The sequence below is a fragment of the Haliotis rubra genome, unplaced genomic scaffold, assembly GCF_003918875.1.
Source record: "Haliotis rubra isolate DU_JTF1 unplaced genomic scaffold, ASM391887v1 Scf102, whole genome shotgun sequence".
In the NCBI taxonomy this organism is placed as follows: domain Eukaryota; kingdom Metazoa; phylum Mollusca; class Gastropoda; order Lepetellida; family Haliotidae; genus Haliotis; species Haliotis rubra.
The window spans coordinates 103,021-125,599 of record NW_025764915.1 but is presented as its reverse complement, the minus strand read 5'-3'; the positions used below and the strand labels follow the sequence as shown (position 1 = coordinate 125,599).

Below are 22,579 nucleotides of genomic sequence, written 5' to 3'. Positions count from 1 at the left end.
CTGACAAGGGACTGAGTATGGGCTGCTAGATCTGACAAGGGACCGAGTATGGGCTGCTAGATCTGACAAGGGACTGAGTATGGGCTGCTACATCTGACAAGGGACTGAGTATGGGCTGCTAGATCTGACAAGGGACTGAGTATGGGCTGATACATCTGACATGGGACTGAGTATGGGCTGCTAGATCTGACAAGGGACTGAGTATGGGCTGCTAGATCTGACAAGGGACAGAGTATGGGCTGATACATCTGACAAGGGACTGAGTATGGGCTGATACATCTGACAAGGGACTGAGTATGGGCTGCTAGATCTGACAAGGGACTGAGTATGGGCTGATACATCTGACAAGGGACTGAGTATGGGCTGCTAGATCTGACAAGGGACTGAGTATGGGCTGCTAGATCTGACAAGGGACTGAGTATGGGCTGCTAGATCTGACAAGGAGCTGAGTATGGGCTGCTGGATCTGACAAGAAGCTGAGTATGGGCTGCTAGATCTGACAAGGAGCTGAGTATGGGCTGCTGGATCTGACAAGGGACTGAGTATGGGCTGCTACATCTGACAAGGGACTGAGTATGGGCTGCTAGATCTGACAAGGGACTGAGTATGGGCTGCTAGATCTGACAAGGGACTGAGTATGGGCTGCTGGATCTGACAAGGGACTGAGTATGGGCTGCTAGATCTGACAAGGGACTGAGTATGGGCTGCTAGATCTGACAAGAAGCTGAGTATGGGCTGCTACATCTGACAAGGGGGGCTGAGTATGGGCTGCTGAGATCTGATCACAAGGGCTGAGTATGAGCTGCTAGATCTGACAAGGGACTGAGTATGAACTGCTAGATCATCTGACAAGGGACTGAGTATGAACTGCTAGATCTGACAAGGGGCTGAGTATGGGCTGCTAGATCTGACAAGGGGCTGAGTATGGGCTGCTAGATCTGACAAGGGGCTGAGTATGGGCTGCTAGATCTGACAAGGGGCTGAGTATGAACTGCATGCTACATCTGACAAGGACTGGGTATGAACTGCTAGATCTGACAAGGGGCTGAGTACGGGCTGCTGGATCTGACAAGGGGCTGAGTATGGGCTGCTGGATCTGACAAGGGGAGCTGAGTATGGGCTGCTGATCTGACAAGGAGCTGAGTATGGGCTGCTGGATCTGACAAGGGGCTGAGTATGGGCTGCTAGATCTGACAAGGGACTGAGTATGAACTGCATGCTACATCTGACAAGGGACTGGGTATGAACTGCTAGATCTGACAAGGGGCTGAGTATGGGCTGCTGGATCTGACAAGGGGCTGAGTATGGGCTGCTGGATCTGACAAGGGGCTGAGTATGGGCTGCTAGATCTGACAAGGGACTGTGTATGGGCTGCTAGATCTGACAAGGGGCTGAGTATGAACTGCTAGATCTGACAAGGGGCTGAGTACGAGCTGCTGGATCTGACAAGGGGTTGAATACGGGCTGTATGATCTGACAAGGAGCTGAGTACGGGCTTCTGGGTCTGACAAGGAGCTGTGTACGGGCTGCAGTATCTGAGAAGGGGTTGAATACGGGCTGTATGATCTGACAGGGAGCTGAGTACGTGCTGCTGGATCTGACAAGGAGCTGAGTACGTGCTGCTGGATCTGACAAGGGGTTGAGTACGGGCTGCAGGATCTGACAAGGAGCTGAGTACGGGCTGTTGGATCTGACAATGGGTTGAGTACCGGCTGCAAGTTCAAACGAGGGACTGGTATGGGCTGCCTGATCTACCACAAGGGGTTAAGTAACGGTTGCTTGAGGTGAGAAGCAGCTGAGAATTGTCTTATCAAATAAAGATAAGACTCTGTGTAAGACAATCTTCCGAATGACAGTGTGGCTTTCCAATGTAAACGAATCTCTGTTTTACCTAAAACACAATATTGTTTTGTACAGCTTTGTACAATGCATGCGAGCGGGTTAGTTTGGTTTAAACAATGTTTCAGTTACATCAAGGCGTGTCATTCTGAGGGGAAGAGCCAAAGGTGGTCCAACCCAACGCGGGTATAAGCCTGACAAACCGAAGTTATACCGAAGTATTAAAGACAGATTCTTGGACTCCAACCCATGACCATAGGATTCTGGCTCCGATAACTCTGCACAACGGACTGTGGCACTCCTCTCATCGTCATTAGATCTAATAAGACCTATATCTTATAGGTCTGCTTAATGGGGAAATTCGTGCTGATATTGTTTAACCTGACGTTCAGGGTGTTTAGTTTGCAGTTTTATCGGAGGAGAATTTGTTCTCTTATATGGGACTGTAATGACCAGAGACAATTTGTCAATAATTATTTCAAAGGTTTTGTAGTTTTAAATTACTGTATTGTTCATTGTTCCTGATCCATCAAACATTCAAAGTATGGCAAATGTATTACATTCGTAAATGCTTGTGTCATGTTTTGATTGGGCGCGGTGGGGTAGCCTAGTGGTTAAGGTATTCACTCGTCACACTGAAGCCCCGGGTTCAATTCCCCACATGGGTACAATGTGTTAAGCCCATTTCTAGTGTACCACTCACTCACTCACTCACTCACTCACTCACTCACTCACTCACTCACTCACTCACTCACTCACTCACTCACTCACTCACTCACTCACTCACTCACTCACTCACTCACTCACTCACTCACTCACTCACTCACTCACTCACTCACTCACTCACTCACTCACTCACTCACTCACTCACTCACTCACTCACTCCTCACTCACTCACTCACTCACTCACTCACTCACTCACTCACTCACTCACTCACTCACTCACTCACTCACTCACTCACTCACTCACTCACTCACTCACTCACTCACTCACTCACTCACTCACTCACTCACTCACTCACTCACTCACTCACTCACTTTGGCTCTGGTGTGTGGTATCAGAAATCCAGAACATTGGTCGCCTTGTTTCCTGGTTATGTTAAAACATTGACTTTTGTGGAACCACCACGAATCTTCTCAACACTGGAGGAAATGCAAACAAATGTTTTCATTTCGCACAAGTTTATTCTTTAAACAAGCAGTTTACATATGATAAGCTTTGGCGAAACTTCAACCCTAAGAGGCAATATTTTTCCCATTTCTATTTTTAATTTTCTTTGTATGCTTATGATTCACGAGGCAAATGAAAGCAAGCAAGTGTAAACATGTTTTATACCCTTATATTTGTCTCTATAACGATTTAAAGTGGGAGGTTGCGAAACAAATGCATGGCGGATACATTGCAGCCAAAGTTAATCTCAACTTGAATACATATTTGCATCTCTTAAGGTAAAGCGCTTTGTTTCACAATGAGTGTCAACATCCCTTGACATTTTACAAACAAAGCTAACATTGTTAAAACAACCAAATACACAGAGGTGTTGAGGATTGATCACACGATATATGACTTTTCAAACAATGTAATTTCGTTATAACACATCATGTGGTACAAGGGTGTTTTCATATAACGATCCCGACATTTCTTATCAAGTACTGTAGTATCAATATTTGCGTACGTGTACCATTCTTTGATAAAATGAAATGACACAAACCAGTGTCAGGAGAGTGCAAGAAATCCTGGCAATATCTATCAACTAATTCTTCAACCACCTTTTTTTCAAAACACATTTTTTCATTATTTTCATCTTGTCAAGAGAATGATTTCTTTTTCTTTTTCCCAAAGCCGAGGCCATAATATATTTCAAGTATTTACTATAAAATCTATTTTTGTCAAAACCCATCCCCCAATCCCTCCCCCAATCCCATCCTCCCTATCCCCATCCTCCATCCCCATCCCCTACCCCATCCTAATTTCCCCATACATCCCCACCCTTATCCTAATCCACCGATCCCCATTCCCCAATCCCCATCCTCCGATCCCCATCCCCATATCCCGATCCCCATCCTCTGATCCCCATTCCCATACCAACTTCCACACCCATCCTCATCCCAATCCCCATCCTCCGATCCCCATTCCCCAATCCCATCTCCCGACCCCCCATCCCCATATCCCGATCCCCATCCTCTGATCCCCATCCCCATACCATTCCCCACTTCCCCAGCCATACCGATCATATAGATGTGTTTTTCAATAGTAATGGGTCCTAATTTACAAAATCATCCTGAAAAGTAGAATTTGAGAGAATTGAGGAATGTGTCATTGATAGATTTAACCGATGAAATTCCAAATGAAATATATAAACATTAATGATTCTCACCAAATGGCAATACCTTTTTTCTGTAGTTTCGTGTTTCGGAGTTTCTCCATGGTGAAAGACGTTGTACGTATTATACATAATTTTGTTTACATTTCTTAAAAGCCTGTTCACATTTCTGTTAAGGGGGACACAAACATCAACATTTCAACAGAAGGGAACTCCCCATTACTTTTTGTACTATTTTTAATTATGTTAGTCTTCATCTTGTTTCGAAATGCGGTAGGTGAAGCACGAGAAACACGATTATAACGTATGTCGCTGTAATGCACGCCCCATTACGTCTATGTATATTGGTACATATTCATAATGATTCCACAAACACACATTGCAACAATGAGTAGGTTTCCGATACATCTATCAGCATGACTGGTCAGACTCCAAGCTGCTCTTTCACCGTAAAGTTGACCAATACGTTTTGTCCTAACGCTCGCTGTATTTGTACTGGTAGACTGTGGCACGAAGCTAGCAGACGTTACCTCGCCTATTTTCGAAAAGGTTATCTCCCCTTTACTTGCAGGAGTTGTCTCCCCTTCATCTGCGTATTGAGGTTCATCCGTGCTTCTGAAAGTTGCATGGGAAGTAAGTGTTTCATCAGCTGCATCTGTGGTCTGTGGCATCTTGGTTGTGAAAAATATGTCCCAGTTTCTCAATGGCGTTGTCTCCAACTTTCTAGTATAGTGAGTCTCTCTTTTTCCCATTGCCTCACTTTTTCTTGGGGGCGTTATCCAGCTCGGGCGTGGAGAAGTTGCAGACTTTGTTCTTGAAGAAGCTTTCTTTATTGTTGCCATGTATTGATCAATCACCCCTCTAGCCAGTGACATCTTTCGAGATGGTTCTCTGACGCGTGTTCTTGATGGAGGTGCTTCTGTTGGACCCCTCACTCTTCTTCTTGACGGAGGTGCCATTGGTGGGCCTTCCACCCTTGTTTTAGGCAGAGACGCCTTTACTGGGCTTCTCACCTGTGTTCTTGGGGGAGATGTCTTTACTGGACCCCTCACTGTTGTTCTTGACGGTGGTGCCCTTGGTGGAGCTTCAACTCTTGTCTTAGACGGAGACGCTTTCACTGGGTTTCTCACTTGTGTTCTTGGGGGAGATGCTTTTATAGGGCTTCTATTCCATGTTCTTGGAGGAAATGACTCTGTGTGGCTTGACTTTCGTGGTCCCAGCTGGTAAGCCTCTACTGCGTCTTTGTGCAGTGGTTTTCGAGTCGATGCGTCTGTAGGGCCATCGGAAAGTTTGTTCTTGACAACATTCAGCAAAGGATAGGATCCATTTTTGCAGTAGTTGTTTGGATCGTCAAAACTGAGCTCCCAAAACATGACTCCTCCAAGTTGTTCCTCCTTAGCGTACTGAAGCTGAAATCATCGCAGATTAATACTTTATATGTACTTCCTAGAACAGAATCTGTACTCACCTATTACCATAATTCCATTACTAATGTTCTATTGTAACTTATTTTGTTCATTCTCTGTACCATTTCTTCTAAAAACTCACTTTACCGTCAGTCTTACACAATCCATTCATGTGGTTCTCACGATCTCAAATTAACTGCCCTAAGGCTTGATTTTCATTAGCCAGTCTGTTTGATTTGCTACTCTACAGAGTCTATGTAGAGCTGGCAGTATAAATAACGTGACAATCAGTCCCCTTACTTACCATTTAAAAACTGACACACAAATGAATGGCTTTTCGATCGAAAGGATATCATGGTGATGGTAGGTTTCTTTCATATCAACCACTCCATGGGATATGCTTATTTCCTTTCCCTTATCTCAAGGTATGATTAGTATGTAAATGTTATGAAAAGGAAGGGCATTTACTTTGAGCTCGCAGGAACCACGGGAAAGGATCCAAGGTTCATTCATGTTTTACCGAAGTGCCGAAAACCTAGAGATATAAAGGATCTCAGTCGACAAGAACTAAAATATTATTAGTCCGGACAAAGCAGCCACACAAACAAACACACTCACGCATATCATCGTGACACCATCCCCATTTCACCACACGTCACCTCAATCTCCTATTCCACACTTGCTGGTGTGTCGTCAGTGTGGCTGGTGGTTTACAGCCTGACGTAAATTTTAACTCTTGCACGCACTAACGCACTCACGCACTCACGCACTCACGCACTCACGAACTCGCTCACTCAACATATCTACTTTGCAACGTCTCGCCGGCCGGTGAGAGACTAACGCTGCTGGGTCATATCGGGTCTCACTTGACTGCTGCACGTGCAGGGGCACTCGGGTGTTTCCGCCACGTTCCCGAACACAGCCGAGTTAAACAAAATAAATCAGTTCAATCATTTTCCTCCCTAAATCAATATATTATCCGCCTTACCTTGAGGCCGAAGCTGTACTGGTCATCGTAGCCTACCCACTGGTCGCCTTTGTAGGCGTAGGGCACCTGCTGTTCCTCGTCCCAAACTCGAGTCCAACCCGTCCTGAAGGACAGGCAGATCTTAAAGCAAGTAGAAACATACCCTTCAGATCACTTGCATCAAGTTATGACGCAATTTATTTATTTCATTTATGCAATAAAAACCATTCAGCGGTACTATTGATAATCAGTCAGCGGTCTATTGGACACAGCTTCTGCCTAAAAAGAAGAATGCTGGAGGTTCGAATTTCTTTGCTGCTTCATACAGAAATATATTTTCTGTACCCTGCCTCAGAATCAAGGTAGTGAAACAATGACCGGCCCCCTCGAAGACAGCACAATATGTTTGACTGGGGCATCCATGTTTATCTTCTGAGTGAGTTCAAAGACTTATCCATAGATACATCGCCTCCCACAACGATTCCAGTATCACAGAACATGTGTGTCGATTTGCAGGTAAATTACAGCCGTCAATCTCAACGGTAACATGAGATACATAAGAGAGAACATTTCGTTTATCTACAGTTTCATTGTATGTGACTTAAGAAATATGAGCAACATCTTTTTAATATTTTTTACCTATATTGCAGTAGCAATAGTAGCTGTACAAAGAACAATTACTGCAGAAAACATATAACGTCAGAGAACAATGGGTTTCGGTCGCTCACAATGCATTTGGCGTTAAAGGCAAGGGTTGTGAAAATAGATCGCTGAAATTGATAGTAATAACGTCGAGTTTCGCGAGAAAGGTAAGCAGTGTATTACGCTGCACTATTGGAATCAACTGAGAATCACACAGTTTTAATTAACCACAGCAGTACTCATCTCAAGTAGGACATTCTCCAGTAAACAGGAGAATTATATTGTTGTGTCGAAGTAGTTACCTCTGGCAGGAGTAGTCTCCCTCTTCGTTTGTAAAGTATTCCAGGGCGACCCCCTCCGACCTTGACGGGGGCCCCGACGGTGTGGTTGTTCTTGTCGCTGAGGGTGAAGCTGGCTCCTGCAGCCGTCATCCCCATGATCACCTTGCTCCTGTCTGCTCCGCGGCTGATCCAGACATTCACTGCGTACTCCTGCATCAGGGTGGCACAATGAGAGTTGGGTTTAAATCATCTCTGAACAGTAATTTACATACACCAGAGATAGTCAGCTTAATGGGGAAAGTGAGTTTGGTTTAAAGCCCCTTTTAACAATATTCCAGCAATATCAATGCGGGGGACACCAGGAATGGGCTTCACACATTGTACTCATGTGGGCCTTTGAGCAGTGTTCCATTCACATCCCATCCGTAAAATTTGGAAGAAGTCTCAAAAGAACTAAGGTCTAACCGATTGCCATTCTGATGCAGCCCAAAAGGAGTCAGGTAGAAAAAATTTAGGATTCTAGACGACCAGATGATGACTACGTGTATACAAAATCTAAGATATGCTATGTTGTTAAAACAGAGTATATTTTGTCCTGTTTGCAATTTTAGGCCCAGATGTCATGGATGAATTGATCCAGGGGTTCAGATTATGTATCTTAAAATAATATTCATATTTTATTCTCTTTTTACCCTCTGCTCTAATATTAAATGTTATGTTTAATATGTATTGATGTTGTATTGTGATGTATTGATTCATAGAGTACATGCTTAACTATTGATACGTGTGAGTGAGTGAATTTAGTTTTACGCCGCTTTTAGCAATATTCCAGCAATATCACGGGGAGGGACACCAGAAATGGGACATTGTACGAATCGAACCCGGGTCTTCGGCGTGACGAGCGGATACTTTAACCACTTGGCTACCTCGCTGCCCTTCTTGATACGTGTACTACTTATACTACTATAATATGCAATTGCAATTTTAAAAGTTTGACCCTTATATGAAAATGCACTAAAATCCCTTTACTTTTATAAATACCGAAATATTTATATCGTGTATCATACTGTACATAAGCACATTACAAATTGATCATTTCCGTATATTGACACTTTTTCCATGGAATTATATTATTTGTAAGTCTGAATGTATTTCACCATGCATTATCGACTTTTACCAAGTCCTAAGCGCTAAATTACAAAGGATTTCGAAACTTGAATGTTTTAAACTGTTTTTAAAGTGGGGCCCTGGTTCGATTCCCCACATGGGCACATTGAGTAAAGCCCATTTCTGGTGTCCCCGCCGTGATATTGCTGGAATATTGCTAAAAGCGGGGTAAAACCTAATTTACTCACTCACTTAAAGTGGCGACACCACACCAACACCACAGAAATACAAAACAATGTCCAAGACCAAATTTTCTTTTTGTTTGTGTGTTGTTTAACGCTATACTCAGCAATATTCCAGCTATATGGTCAGTAAATCATCGAATCTGGACCAGACAATCCAGTGATCAACATCGATCTACGCAATTGGGATGTGCTGGCATGTGTCAACCAAGCCAGTGAGCCTGACCACCCGATCCCGTCCATGGCCAATGGATTATATCATGTAGATTTACTACTTATCAGACTGGGTACAGAAGCTGGGCACTGACCACGTTGTAGGCGGGGGAGAAGTGGATGTGCTTCTTGGCTCGGAGGGGGCTGTTGAAACCGGCCACCCGGCTCCACGTCCCGTAGAAGTCAAACGTCATCACGAAGATGTAGTCCACATACCTGGAAAGCCACAGGCATTATTTGTGTTATATAATTATTTTATACAAGTGTATTATAACAAAACGATTGATTTTTTAAATTTAAATAATCATACACACAAATGAGTGTAGAATGTAGACAGCAGTTGCACGCCTTATGAATCGTATTTTCTTCTGAACTAAATAGTGTATATCCTTTCCTAGTGAGTTTCAATGATGCGGTTTCTTGAAATTGTGTTTTAACCACAAATACTGTTCAATACATACTAATTTTATAATCAGCGGCAACAGAAGAGTGAGTGAGTGACTTGAGCTTAACTACACTTGTAAATATCAATTAGTGGCATAATATAGGCCTGTCATATTAAGTTTGTGTAAAACAACAATTGGTAAAGCAGGAATGATACAAACAAATTATGGATCACAATCGAAGCGGATATGAATCCTCATGTGGTCACAGAACGGAACTCTGCACAAAGACAAGGCACCTTACCCCACTTTGCCAACCCATCCTGCGCAACACGACAAGCTGATCATGCATGAGAGAACTTATTTTTGTATTGCGTATTTGTGTATTGGTTTTTCGTGCAGTTAAGCACGCAATTTCACTGCAATATAGTACAGTACTTACTTGTTGATGGCCGCTACGTCATAGCCGGCACTTATTTTATCTACACCGGCAGCAGCAGCTATGGTCAACAACAATGGCTCCCGATCTTTCGCCTCGTTGTCGAATTCGTTCCTTAAAGTCTGTAATAGAAGAATATCGAACATATTTTATAACAATCGGCACATCGGCAATATTTCCGCCATATCGTGACTTAAAAAGTTATAAATTGATAATAAATGGAATTAAATTAAAAAACCTGTCGACGAAGGACAGTAAAATAACTAGATAATCACAGATAGAAACGTAAAACCAGTAATCAAATCTGAAACATTTTAACTATAGAGGACAACACAATATAAAAGCAGGATATATATTGTCAACAACTGAAGGTAGATCACCATACCAGTGACCATGGGGACTTACAGTGCCTTTGTTACCTGGAATATATATGAAGAGGTGTGGATCAGCAGTGCACAGAAGAACATATGTATAGAAATACCTCCTCGTCTTTCCCATGTTATATTATGTCATTATTTAGTGGATTTCTCTGTCTGTGTCTGTGTCTGTGTCTGTGTCTCTGTGTGTGCTTGTATGTGTGTGTAATATATGTGTGTGTATATATATAAGAAATCCCCAAATATATATCAACTTATCTGTTGGGATAGTTCCCTCTGTAAATATTTTCGTAATTTCCGCTGTCCATCATTTCACAAATATCACTTATATATATTCTTCCTCTGTAGTTTACTCACACCAGGAATTGAAAGAACATCAAATCAGGTCGATATACAGAGTGGAGGGGGGATTAATCCGTTGACGTCACATCCCAAATAACACGTTTACATGCATATTGTCACACGTTCGGGGCATTTGATATATTTTTTATGAGACATGAAAATTCTCTTTAAAATTGTTTCTTCTGGCAGACAGATTTAAAAACACTTTTTTGTCCTTGAGGACCTTACTCTCTTGAAATCTAAGCAGAACTAACCTTGAGAAAATTTGTAAACCGAGATTTTGTTGAAGTATAAGGATATTCCCAGTCAACATCTAAACCATCAAAGCCATGTTCCCTCAAGAATCTGATGGTGTTGTTGGCAAACTGTTGCAAGGATTCTGGCGTAGCTGACAACGTGGAAAAATCCTCGGCAATGCCAGGGGTTTCACCGCCAACTGACAACAGAGTCTTCAGGTTCGGATTCTTCGACTTGAGGTGGTTAAACTTCTTATAGTTGCCCCAGACACCGTTCCTGCTGTGTTCGTTTACTGGGTCTATGGCAACTACAGACTTGGACGCTACGTCGAGTTTTGCGAAGGCGTATATCAGGTGAGTGCACAGGTAAGGATCGATTTCCTTCACAGGAAGACGAACTTTGGTGAGACTGGTTTGAGCAGACCAGCTGGTGAAATAACAGGCGGTGATGTATCCAGCGACTGAAAACACAAAAGACGTGACATCGACGTGCTTACATTTCATTTCAGTGTTAGAAATTGTGAGGATTAACAGTTAATATTATTTTCAGATGACTATTTTAGTGAATTCATGCCTATGTATTTATAATATTTACGTAACACATGTTATATTTGGGATTACACTTTCTCTGTGAAAATGAGTGTGTTTAGTTTTACGCCGCATTCCAGTTGTATGGCGGTGGTAAATTAACGTGAATATACACATTTCCTTGCCGCCCACTTCTCTAATCAAGCTGGATTTCAAACGCTGGTGTGTTCATATCGAGCCAAGATAACAAACTATGGCGCGACCAACGCCCTCGATGACACATACAACAGTAATATCGCTATTAGAATTACGTTCATTGTGGGCGTGTTAAAGTAAACGACATACCATGAGTGAGTCAGTCGGGCTTAACATCAGACTCAACATTTGTCATTGCATATCACAGTTTGTTACAGTCCGTTTGAGTCAGAAACGGAACGATGAATTGCAAATTTTAGCATTGTACAAAATTGCCATATAAATAGAAATAGTACACATGTTTATCATTTACTAATACCCAACAGCTTTCTTATATTTGAAAATTTTCCGGACTCCACCAAAAAAGTTGTTTAAGAAACTATCATCATTGAAAACGCAAAAGTTGTTATCTGTCGCGGCGGGGTGAAACCGCAGAAACGGAACAGCCACTATCTCGTCGTGCACAGGATACACATGCCTGATGAAACATGAAGTTGAATGCTGACGTGAAACAGTTGATGATTAAAGTGTACGATTTTTTCCGAGCTGAAGCCGAAAGGGGCAAACCATTTTATGCCATTAATAAATTCCGTAAGCGGGCAGCAAAAGCTTTAGGAGTATCAGCAAGGGTACTGACAAATGTTCTGGAACACAAACATTGTGAGGGTGGTGCGAAGCAGGTAGGGGTCGTGTCAAAATCACACAAATTAAAACATTTGGACAACTTTCAAAAGAACCTTGTAAGGCAGTCTATCAACAAGCTCTCTTCTGAAAACAAAAACATGTCGCTGAAAATTTTTAAAAAGCATTTGAAGCAAGAACACAACCTCAGAGTATCAAAGTACACACTCTGGCGACTCTTACACTCTTTCGGGTATCGTTATAAGAAAATGTCGAGGGAAAATAGGTCAGTACTCTGTGAACGCCCTGATATCGTTCGCTTGAGAAATAATTTTCTCAGGGTGATAAAGAAGAAGCGCGAGGAAGGGTTCGAGCCAGTGTACTTGGACGAGACCTGGGTCAATGCCTCACACACTGCCAGCAGTCAGTGGGTACCCGATAGGGGTGATAAGGGGTCACGTAGACAGCTGCCTCTAGGGAAAGGAGCGAGACTAATCATTCTCCATGCTGGTTGCTCCAGCAAAGGCTTTCTCCCAGGCTGCGACTTGGTATTCAGGGCAAAGTCCACAGATAACAGAGACTACCATTCCGAGATGAATGGTGCGGTTTTCCTCGATTGGGTTAAAAACAAGTTGGTACCAGCTCTGCCAGAGAAGTCTTTTATCGTAATGGACAATGCCCCATACCACAGCGTGCAGGACCCCGACAGTAAAGCCCCGACATCGAACAGTCGAAAAGGTGATATGATATCATGGCTCGACAAATTTCAGATCGCACGGCCTTCAAAGGCAACGAAGCCTCAGCTATATGAGATCATAAAAACCCACAAAGGTGAACCTTTCTACAAAGTTGACAGTTACATAAAAAGTAAGGGTCACGATATTCTGCGACTTCCACCCTATCACTGTGACCTTAACCCCATTGAAATGATATATGGGGTATTATCAAAGGAGATGTTGCCAGATCAAACACAACTTTTAGATTACGTGACGTAGAGGTTTTGGTTAAGGAATCCCTTAACAAAATCACGACTGAAACTTGGCAAAACTGTGTCAACAAGGTAGCTAACGTCATTGAACAAGGTTACTGGTCTCGGGATGGCTTACAACAGGCAACTGTGGCACCACTTGTCATCCCTTTAAGTCGTGACTATGACACTACGACAGACGAGGAACCGACAGGTCTCCCGGAATAGATTTTGAGATGTCCCCCGCCATGACTGGCTGTTCCGATTCTGCGGTTTCACCCCGCCGTGACAGATAACAACTTTTGCGTTTTCAATGATGATAGTTTCTTTAACAACTTTTTTGGTGGAGTCCGGAAAATTTTCAAATATAAGAAAGCCGTTGGGTATTAGTAAATGATAAACATGTGTACTATTTCTATTTATGTGGCAATTTTGTACAATGCTAAAATTTGCAATTCATCGTTCCGTTTCTGACTCAAACGGACTGTAACTGAATGTACAATGCAAAGCTTGAAGTGCCATCACTTGATAGTCTGATCTAGACTCGATTATTTACTGACACGGTGAGTGAGTGAGTTTATTTTACGCCGCACTCAGCAATATTCCAGCTATATGGCGGCGGTCTGTAAATAATTGAGTCTGGACCAGACAATCCAACAGCATGAGCATCGATATACGCAATTGGGATACGATGACATGTATCAACCAAGTCAGCGAGCCTGACCACCCGATCCAGTTACTCGCCTCTAACAACAAGCATGGGTTGCTGAAGACCAATTCTAACCCGGATCTTCACAGGTTCCTCTTTAAAGTGCAGATTCTAGTACTTTTGTTGAGTTAAGACCTATCCGGGATTCAAACCCAACTTTGTCAACGGAATTTGAGATGAACATTTTGGTGAACTCATGCCGAGAAATGTATCATCTTAACATAGGAAACAACAAGTGTGTTCTATATTGATGAAAGGGAGTTTGTTTATTCTCAGAAGGATATCCGCAGGCCGCATTGAAGCGGAAGACGTTTAAAGATAGTACGCGTCATGAACGAGATTTTCAAAAATAGCAAATGTAACTGGCGCGAGGTAAGTATAAAGTGTCTGATTGCCGTGCCCATGTCAAACTGCGGCATGGTATCTTAATAACACATTTTGGGAACTGTAATTGGGTATCTACTGCCAAAAACTATTACGTAGCCGAAATATATATATCACGGAATTGTAAGCAAGGTAGAAAATATGTTTGGGACTATACTTCCCTCTTTTTTGACCTCACCTAACATACAGAAAATCAAAGCCTAAGATGAGCATTTATTGCGTTAAGTTATTGGTTGGCTTTGTCTGTGAATACCTCACCTTTGCAGCTCTCTGGGACTGATACCAGTATCAAGGCCACTAACAGGACGATCGTGGTCATTGTCGCTTTTGAGGCTGAAAACAAAATGTCACGAAAGGTTCAAATGACAAGAATAAGAAATCACTTCGATTACAAGAAGACTAACATCTAGTCTCTGAAATGAACATATTCCACTCAAAAACAGTTCCTAAATTATATTTATGAAAAATATTGAAAGGGGGGTGAGAAACCTTTTTTCAGGGTCCGATAATCTATACTTGCCACATGTTCTAGACTTCCATGGTCTGTATTGAGTATATTTGTTCCAAGGTTCTATGTTCTAGACCTACGTGGGCTGTATTGGTATACTAGTTTCAGGGGCTGTATGACAAACTCCGATAATCTAAATGATCTTTTAAAGTTAATACTTCCTTTATTATTTACAGAAGAAACGAATAATCAACAGGTGTTACTGAACTAATATTTTATCAAAAGTAAGAATGATGCTAATTTTACGTGTGAATTATATCCGGTAACCTCGACCTCATGAGCAAAATGGACACAGGCTTGAAAAAATAATCACTAAAAGTATACCAGGTGTATAGATATCCTATTGCGGTAAGGGAGAATATTCTGAGCCTTCAGTGGTCTTCAGTGATCCATTGATGTAAACTTACGTACGGTTTTTTTTTATGTATTTTTTTAAATCGTAAATAAGTCACAAATATTGTGTATGTGTTGCTAATTTACAGACCGCCGCCATATAGCAGGAATATTGCTCAGAGCGGCGCAAAACTGAACTCACTCACTCACTCAATCAGAACAGGAAGACCGAGATTGACCATCCCGCAAGATGACCATCGAATGCGCATTCCTCATCAGCTCAATCTGATGCTCGCAGTGACGTTGTAAGCATCAACAGCATTGGGTCACCGCATCAACAGGAACACAGTGATGCTGTCGGTATCGGGTCTACCGACCATTTCGGGACATATCATTAATCCATCAACATCGACCGAATCGTCTACGTGAAGCGAGGAAGCTGAGACGCTGGCAGCCTCTCGCATTGTGTACGTCTGTGTTGTTTGGGAAACATGTTCACAATGTTTATGACTTTTAAGTCACAATCAAATCCTTTTCAAACTATTTACGTTGGGGTTTTTTAGTAATATAATCTTGAGAGCTCCAGGTGGGTACTTTCTTCTGTACCTCAGTTTAGTTTTCACCACAATTTTGCATTTTACTCCAATAAAATAATGGAGACTGGTTATTTCCTGTTGTGGACGTTTTATATCATATTGAATGTGAGGTCCTTATTACTTACTTGCCAATTCTGCCCTATTCCATTTTGTACAGTGAACGATTGAGTTTCGATTAACGCTGCATTGAACTGTATTCCAGATAGTTCAGAACTAGAGCTGTGACGATATATATATCGTAGTATCGATAATCGTGATACTTCATCTGACGATAAATATATCGATACTTTTTTTCGTATCGTGATATGTATCGCTGACCTAAAAATTGGTAATTTCACTAGTAATTGACGGGTTATGTCAAATTTTACACTGTTACTTGCTATCAAAAAATACGTTTTTTAAAGAAAATAACTAAAGGTAGCATATCATGATATGCATCGAATCAAATCGTATCGTTCCAAGATATCGCGATATGTATCGTATCGTGAAATTTCTGTATCGTCACATCTCTATTCAGAACGTGTCAGGGTGATGTGGGAGGAAAATGATACAGGTCTAATCAATAGACCCATACATATATGTATATGGTGAAGGACGCGAGCATGGGTATGGCGGTGACAAACCTCAACCATAATCGGGTCGAAACAACATTCGAACTTCAATTGTAGGCTTCTGACGTGCACAAGGGACCTCAGACAACTGGGCCACCCGTGTCCAGTAAGCAAAGGAGGTTAAATAACACTGACAGAACACTGGAGGTAACAATTTGATACGTTTAATATTTTAGACGTATCAAATGGGAATTTATGATATCTTACTGGGCCTAGATTTTCGAAGCTCTCTTAGCGCTAAGATAGTCGTAAGTGCTATACATTAACATTAATTTACGACTATCTTAGCACTAAGAGAGCTTCGAAAATCTAGGCCCAGGTTTGTAGTGGTTATGTTAGAAAATAATTTGAGAATAATTACAGTAGTGATTTCTTATGATGTAGAAATGGGTTCGTTAACCTTATTTGGCAGTAATATGAAGATATGTTTAAAGGTAATTGTATACCTACTTGCATGAATAACTTGATGGACACAATTTGATTGTTGATTTGATTGATTTGAATGAAACCTTAATGGTTTGTCTGAACAATTATATATTGAAATTAGCAGGTTATCCACAGTGTGCACACAAGCTCTATCACCAAAACTTCATTCTTTGTAAGATGTAGAAGTAAGAATATTGTCCACGAAATTTGTACTTCTGTTGGTCCGATGACTGGACAGCCGCCAGGAAGAGGGACTGCAAGGCCGATTTCGGTGATTGCTTATATGTATCTCACAAAGTATTGTCGAAATTGAAAGAATAGTATACCAATGTGATTACCGTCGAAATAGCATGAGTGATATAGATTTATAAGTGTTGAAATGGAACGAAAATTGTGAAAATGTGAAAGTAGTTTTGGAATTAAATACACAATATTAAAATGTGATAAGCGTCGAAGTGAAATGAAATACATGTATGTGAAAGTAGTTTCGGAATTAAATTAATAGTACGAAAAAGTGATAAGCGTCGAAATGGAATGAAATATGTGAAAAGGTGATAGTCATGTCGGAATTGAATGAATGACATGAAAATGTGATAAGCGTCGAAATGCAGCGAAATTTTGAAAATGTGATTGTAGTTTCGGAATGAAATGAACAATATAAAACTGAAAGCATAGTCGAAATTGAATGAATAAAAGAAAAATATGATAGCAGTGTCGGAATGGAATCAGTGATCTAAACAAAGGACTGATAATTTACGACTTTCGTTAGACAAAATTATCAAACGAATTCATGAAATATTTTTTGCTGACAAAGCTTTGTACCTATAAATGAGATATTATAGTAAGAACGGGCCCTGTAACAATGAATTAATGGCAAGTATCCCTCTGGAATGTACCATCAATACTTGCCGAAGCTCATGTTATGAATAATATTTCAATGACCGTTACTATCTCCCTTTTGAACCTACCTCTGTGCAGGGTGCTGCAGTGTGGTCCTTACTTCTCCACGGCCATATAAAACATGGCGTCTTCACATCCAGCATCTGAATGCCCCTATCGGAGCCGGGGAAGCCAGAGATCGTTCTATCGACATTTTGTAGCTTGTGAAAACAAACCACGCCATCGTGTTGATCGTACTTGTTTAAACTGTTGGTGTTTTGTGAGGCATAATGCAGGACAGGTTGTTTATTGTGTAAGTGTTGTGACCAGGAGTTTGCTCTGGCAGGTCTTGTTATAGTTTCTGATGGGCAGTCGTACGTGGACTTTCTCGGTGAAGCAGGTAGACATGTTTCTCAGATTGAACACTCTCGGCGACTCAACGTGCACCAGGAAAAAAACACTAATGCGACATGTGGCTTTTTGTGATGTCAGTTTTTCGACGGCAAAGAAGAGTTTGTATAATCAATTCAGAGATTATAAGAGTCATGACCAGAGGGGGGGTCTGTACCTCTCGTGATCGTTAATTGGGCCCAGGATGTTTACTGCATACAACGTGCTGGTGATTGCAATGGACGACACACATGCATGGCTAAACGTGGATTTACTCAAACTCCAACAACCAGCTATCGATAAAACTGTGGTGATAACTTGTACAATTATGTAAGGCCAAATGAATTAAGTTGCTTGATTTACGAATGTTTTAAAATAACATATACCCGAAGGAGGGAATGATGAATAAATAGACATAAGTAAACTGTGAACTTAGAAAATAACCTGACTTGAATATCGCCCGAAATAGTGGTGGAAATTATATAAACAGATGGCTGAACATCAGTGTGGACACCACGTATTTGCGGTAAGAGAAAGCTTTAGATTAAAGTATCTCTATAAGGTAACAATTACCGGGCTAATATTGATTGTGCCTAATACTTTTTTGTGCCGCGTACACACGCGCATACACACATGCACATTCAAACACACTCTCAAACACACACTCGTTCACACACTCTCTCGCACATACATATACGCAATGCCATACAAGTACATACACACAGTCACGCACGCACGCACACAAACCTCTTTTGTTATGTTGGTTTTATAAAACAGGCGTGGGATTGGCCATTTGTTTAAAACCTGTAAGTTACTTTGGGAAGTTTTAGCATGTTGCATATGACATATGTATTTATTAATAATTAATGAGTTCCGTTCACTATTACGTCACAGTTTTGGTATAGGATCCTGCGATGGACGCTACCGGGGATCGAACCGCCGGCCTTTCGCTCTCCAGGCAAACACTTCATCAACCAAGATTTAATAATGAGTTTGGATAACACCAAGTAAAGCCTCAGCAATATGAAGAAGATTTATTGATATAAAATGACATGAAAGATCAAAACAATGGTAGTTTCCAAGTATGCAAACAAAAATAACAGAAAACAAATTCAATAAATTACAGAAAATCGAACACATATACTACATGGTAAGGTATTTGATATCAACAGATTCTAGGCAATATACATGAAATTATTATATCCATGGAGCCAGGGCTGCAAAGCATTGTGGGAATGTCAGCAAGCATCAATACTACTTTCAAGTACTTTAATATATAAACCTTTTGTAACTGAATATGAAATTGGAATAAAAAACACATGCCTTTATACATAAGCGCGAATGTACATACAAAGCCATGCCCTTCTAAATGCCCTTCAAAGATTTATGTCATGTCAAGAAATCATTCATTTGTAAATAAAGATACCTTTTTCAGTCACAGGGCCAAGTTCGCTAGATTTTTGAAGTAGTAACAAAACATATGAAATATATTTCTTCTTAAATCGCAACATGTGTTACGGAATGGAATGAATGCAGTTTGCAGGGAGATATGCTACAGGATAAGTGAGTGAGTGAGTTGGGTTTTACGCCGATTTCATACAAGTTAAGGTACAACCGGGCAAGAAGACCTCGTGACCAACAGAAAGATGTATACTTAATCAGGCTCTGTCCATGGAGAGATTGTTCACAAATATGAACACCAGGAATTCAATGAATTAGACGTGAAGCTAACATGAACGTCAACCTTAGGTTAGTGTTTATATACCCTTCAGCATGACCATCATCATCAACATCATCAATCATCGTGCCGACCCCTTCCGTCAAGAATCCAGTAGTAGGTTCAAGAAATAACCAGCTGCAATCCTAGGCCCTGTTTCACAAAGCTATCGTAACGCTACGACTGCCGTACCTCCTATACTGTAACATAGACTTACGACTGTCGTTACGCTGTCGAAAAACAGGGCCCAGGGGACTAAGTGTATAACAAAGAATACATTCTACGGTATGGTTATATTACCTCCGGTCATTAATGACATTGACAGAACTGTTGAGCTATTAAAACAGTCTGATTCACCTGTGGCCCATTCGTCCGGGGCACTGCATCCACTGTGCAGAGTTGCGTCCCTTGGTCCAGCCAGATACATGTGACTGGATTCGACTCCAGGTTCGACCCGATTACGTTTCTATGTTCGTCAGCACAATACTACTACCACTGGGTTTCAACAAACTGGTACACGTCTTAGACCTACATCACTTATGGCGTTACTCCCAATTTGAGCTAGTGTAGGGATGCGAAAGGCGGTTATATGGTGTGCGCAAATCGCCCTCGATCCCTTCATTGAATAGATTAGATATTGCCATTGACTGACTGACATCGATGAACGTACAACATAAGCATGGCATCATCAAATGAAAATATTGATATCAGTTCCTAGGACACAAAAGGCAAGGTTGGTCAATTCTAAATTTACACAAATGGAAACAATTTTAAAGTAGCAATGGACACCAAAGGTATAGTCTAGGGAGTTATTACATGAAATGATAAGCTGTTTCTGGTCTACTTTCACAACCGTATCTTGTTCAAACCCAAAGCCATTCAAATGAAACCATATTTATAAGGTAAGCATTTTCACGATTAGAAATCTGGTCGTACTGTGGGGCTGATAACCTTTTGCTAATATAATACATGATAAAACAGTATTCCAGCAACCTGCAAACACAGCACGTACAGCCGGCTCTATTAGCAGACATAAAGCTGAATAACTATTGTTTACTTTTACAGAGGCTGATAGAACTAAGTCGTGGATTTGACGGTTGTTGATAGACCAATGCAATCTCACCAAGCTGAGTGAGTGAATATGGTTTTACGCCGCTTTTAGCAATATTACAACAATATCATGGCGGGGGACACCAGAAATGGGCTTCACACAATGTACCCATCTGGGGAATCGAACCCGGGTCTTCGACGTGACGAGCTGACGCTTTAACCACTAGGCTACCCTACCGCCCCACCAAGTTGAGAGATCACATACGGGAAGATGAGCGATGAGTTCATAGGGAGCACAATCCAACACATATATATACAGTATATGATACTGAGCAAGGACAGGAACAATTCGAAGAAACAATATAATAATCAGTTTCATACATACTCAAAACTATTTTAAATACTGTGAGAGTGTGATAATAGATGAATAATTTCAATAGTAATTCTGTTTAATCTTACTAATGTAATTGTCATCTTTATTTGCAGACCTGACATTGACTATTCTGTGGGGCAGTGTAAGAGACAATGTTACGGTCACTGCCTAAAAACAAATATCCATTTTTTGCGACACGACATCCAGTATTTCTTGTAAAATTGATTACACAATAGTTTTTAAGAATCCTAGAACATACGGTAGTCATGTAAACGCCTAGATCACGTAAACGCCTAGATCATGTAAACGCCTAGATTATGTAAACGCCTAGATTATGTAAACGCCTAGATCATGTAAACGCGATCTGTCCAAACGCTATTGACGCTCCTTTTTATCATGTTTATTGTAGTATATTAACAATACAATATAACTTTCAACCTTTAATGGGGATTTCAAATACACCAATTCAGATACCTCGTAACGCTCAATGTCTGTGTATATTTATGATATATTGGAAATGACAGGTACTACCAAACCCGGAAACCCTAACGGTCGTTACTTAAGACGGACTAATGGGCTCTGCTATTGGCGGAGATGTGTGTCGGAAGGGTTTTTCGCTTTATTTCAGTCTGAAGTGGTAAGTCATTTTTTTATTTTTGTTAATTGTTTAAGGCTGCGCTCAGCAATGTCCCAGCTATATGGCGGCGGTCTGTCAACAATCGAGTCTGGACCAGACAATCCAGTGATCAACAGCATGCATGTCGATCTACGCAATTGGGTTACGATGACGTGTCAACCAATCTGACCACCCGATCCCGTTTTTCGCCTCTTTATTAACATGATACAATATTACAATAAAATATGATATTATAACGCAGTGTAGACTCCGCTTGTAACGAATTCGAAAAAAGAAGCAAACAGTATGTTTTCCTGAACCATACTGATATCCAGCCGCCTATATAACGGAAATTCAATTATTTTGAGGATGCAGAGGCAGGGGAGTTAACTGGCTGTCCAGTTTCCGTCACTAAACTAGGTTCGATCGCAGGGACACCAGAGGTTATTACGAGTTATGTCCCTTATATGTCGCCAGAAGCCTGCACAGTCGCCATGTTGTTATGGGACCGAATGTCGATTTAGTTCTGCAAAGACTCGCTACTCAAGTCAAGATATAACTCCTTAGTTCCAGCCTAGTTCAGCAAGGTTGGAGGATGACCAGGCGATGCATTCTAAATATCTACAACGTAACCTCGCACATCCGTACAGAAATCGTTACCAACGTATCCCAGGTATGGGATATTCCCCTTTGGGTGTATATTAGATTCTCCAATTCTGGTTTCGGTTCATATACACATGATATGTAAATTTAGAAGACATAATGAACAAACGATTCTTTATTAGTGTTATTGTTAATCTGCCAGGGACAGATTGTTACAGAAAACACATGTCAATTCTTTCATAACAGATTACAGTAAAATGAAAGAAACTGGTGCA

At 41.2% G+C, this 22,579-nt stretch overlaps 1 protein-coding gene across 1 annotated transcript; it reads right to left on the bottom strand.

Moving 5' to 3' along the window:
- Positions 1-1,405: 1,405 nt before the first annotated feature.
- Positions 1,406-15,507, bottom strand: LOC124270612 (oviduct-specific glycoprotein-like). The gene is made up of 9 exons (XM_046705635.1): positions 15,374-15,507; positions 14,461-14,535; positions 10,817-11,225; positions 9,847-9,965; positions 9,117-9,237; positions 7,481-7,669; positions 6,558-6,677; positions 4,694-5,572; positions 1,406-1,690 (listed from the first exon to the last, which is right to left on the bottom strand). Exons 1-9 carry the CDS (start codon positions 15,505-15,507, stop codon positions 1,406-1,408), a joined length of 2,331 nt encoding a protein of 776 aa, XP_046561591.1.
- Positions 15,508-22,579: the final 7,072 nt, after the last annotated feature.

What these genes read in the sequence shown, in the direction of transcription:
- LOC124270612 (XM_046705635.1), bottom strand. Translation starts at nt 15,507, where the DNA reads ATGCGAGAGGCTGCCAGCGTCTCAGCTTCCTCGCTTCACGTAGACGAT. An exon ending in ACTGTGTTCCTGTTGATGCG is followed by an intron (nt 14,536 to 15,373) that starts GTGACCCAATGC and finishes TTTTGTTTTCAG; the next exon opens with CCTCAAAAGCGACAATGACC. An exon ending in CCTTTTCGAAAATAGGCGAG is followed by an intron (nt 1,691 to 4,693) that starts GTAACGTCTGCT and finishes ACCCATTGTCAG; the next exon opens with ATCCAACAGCCCGTACTCAG.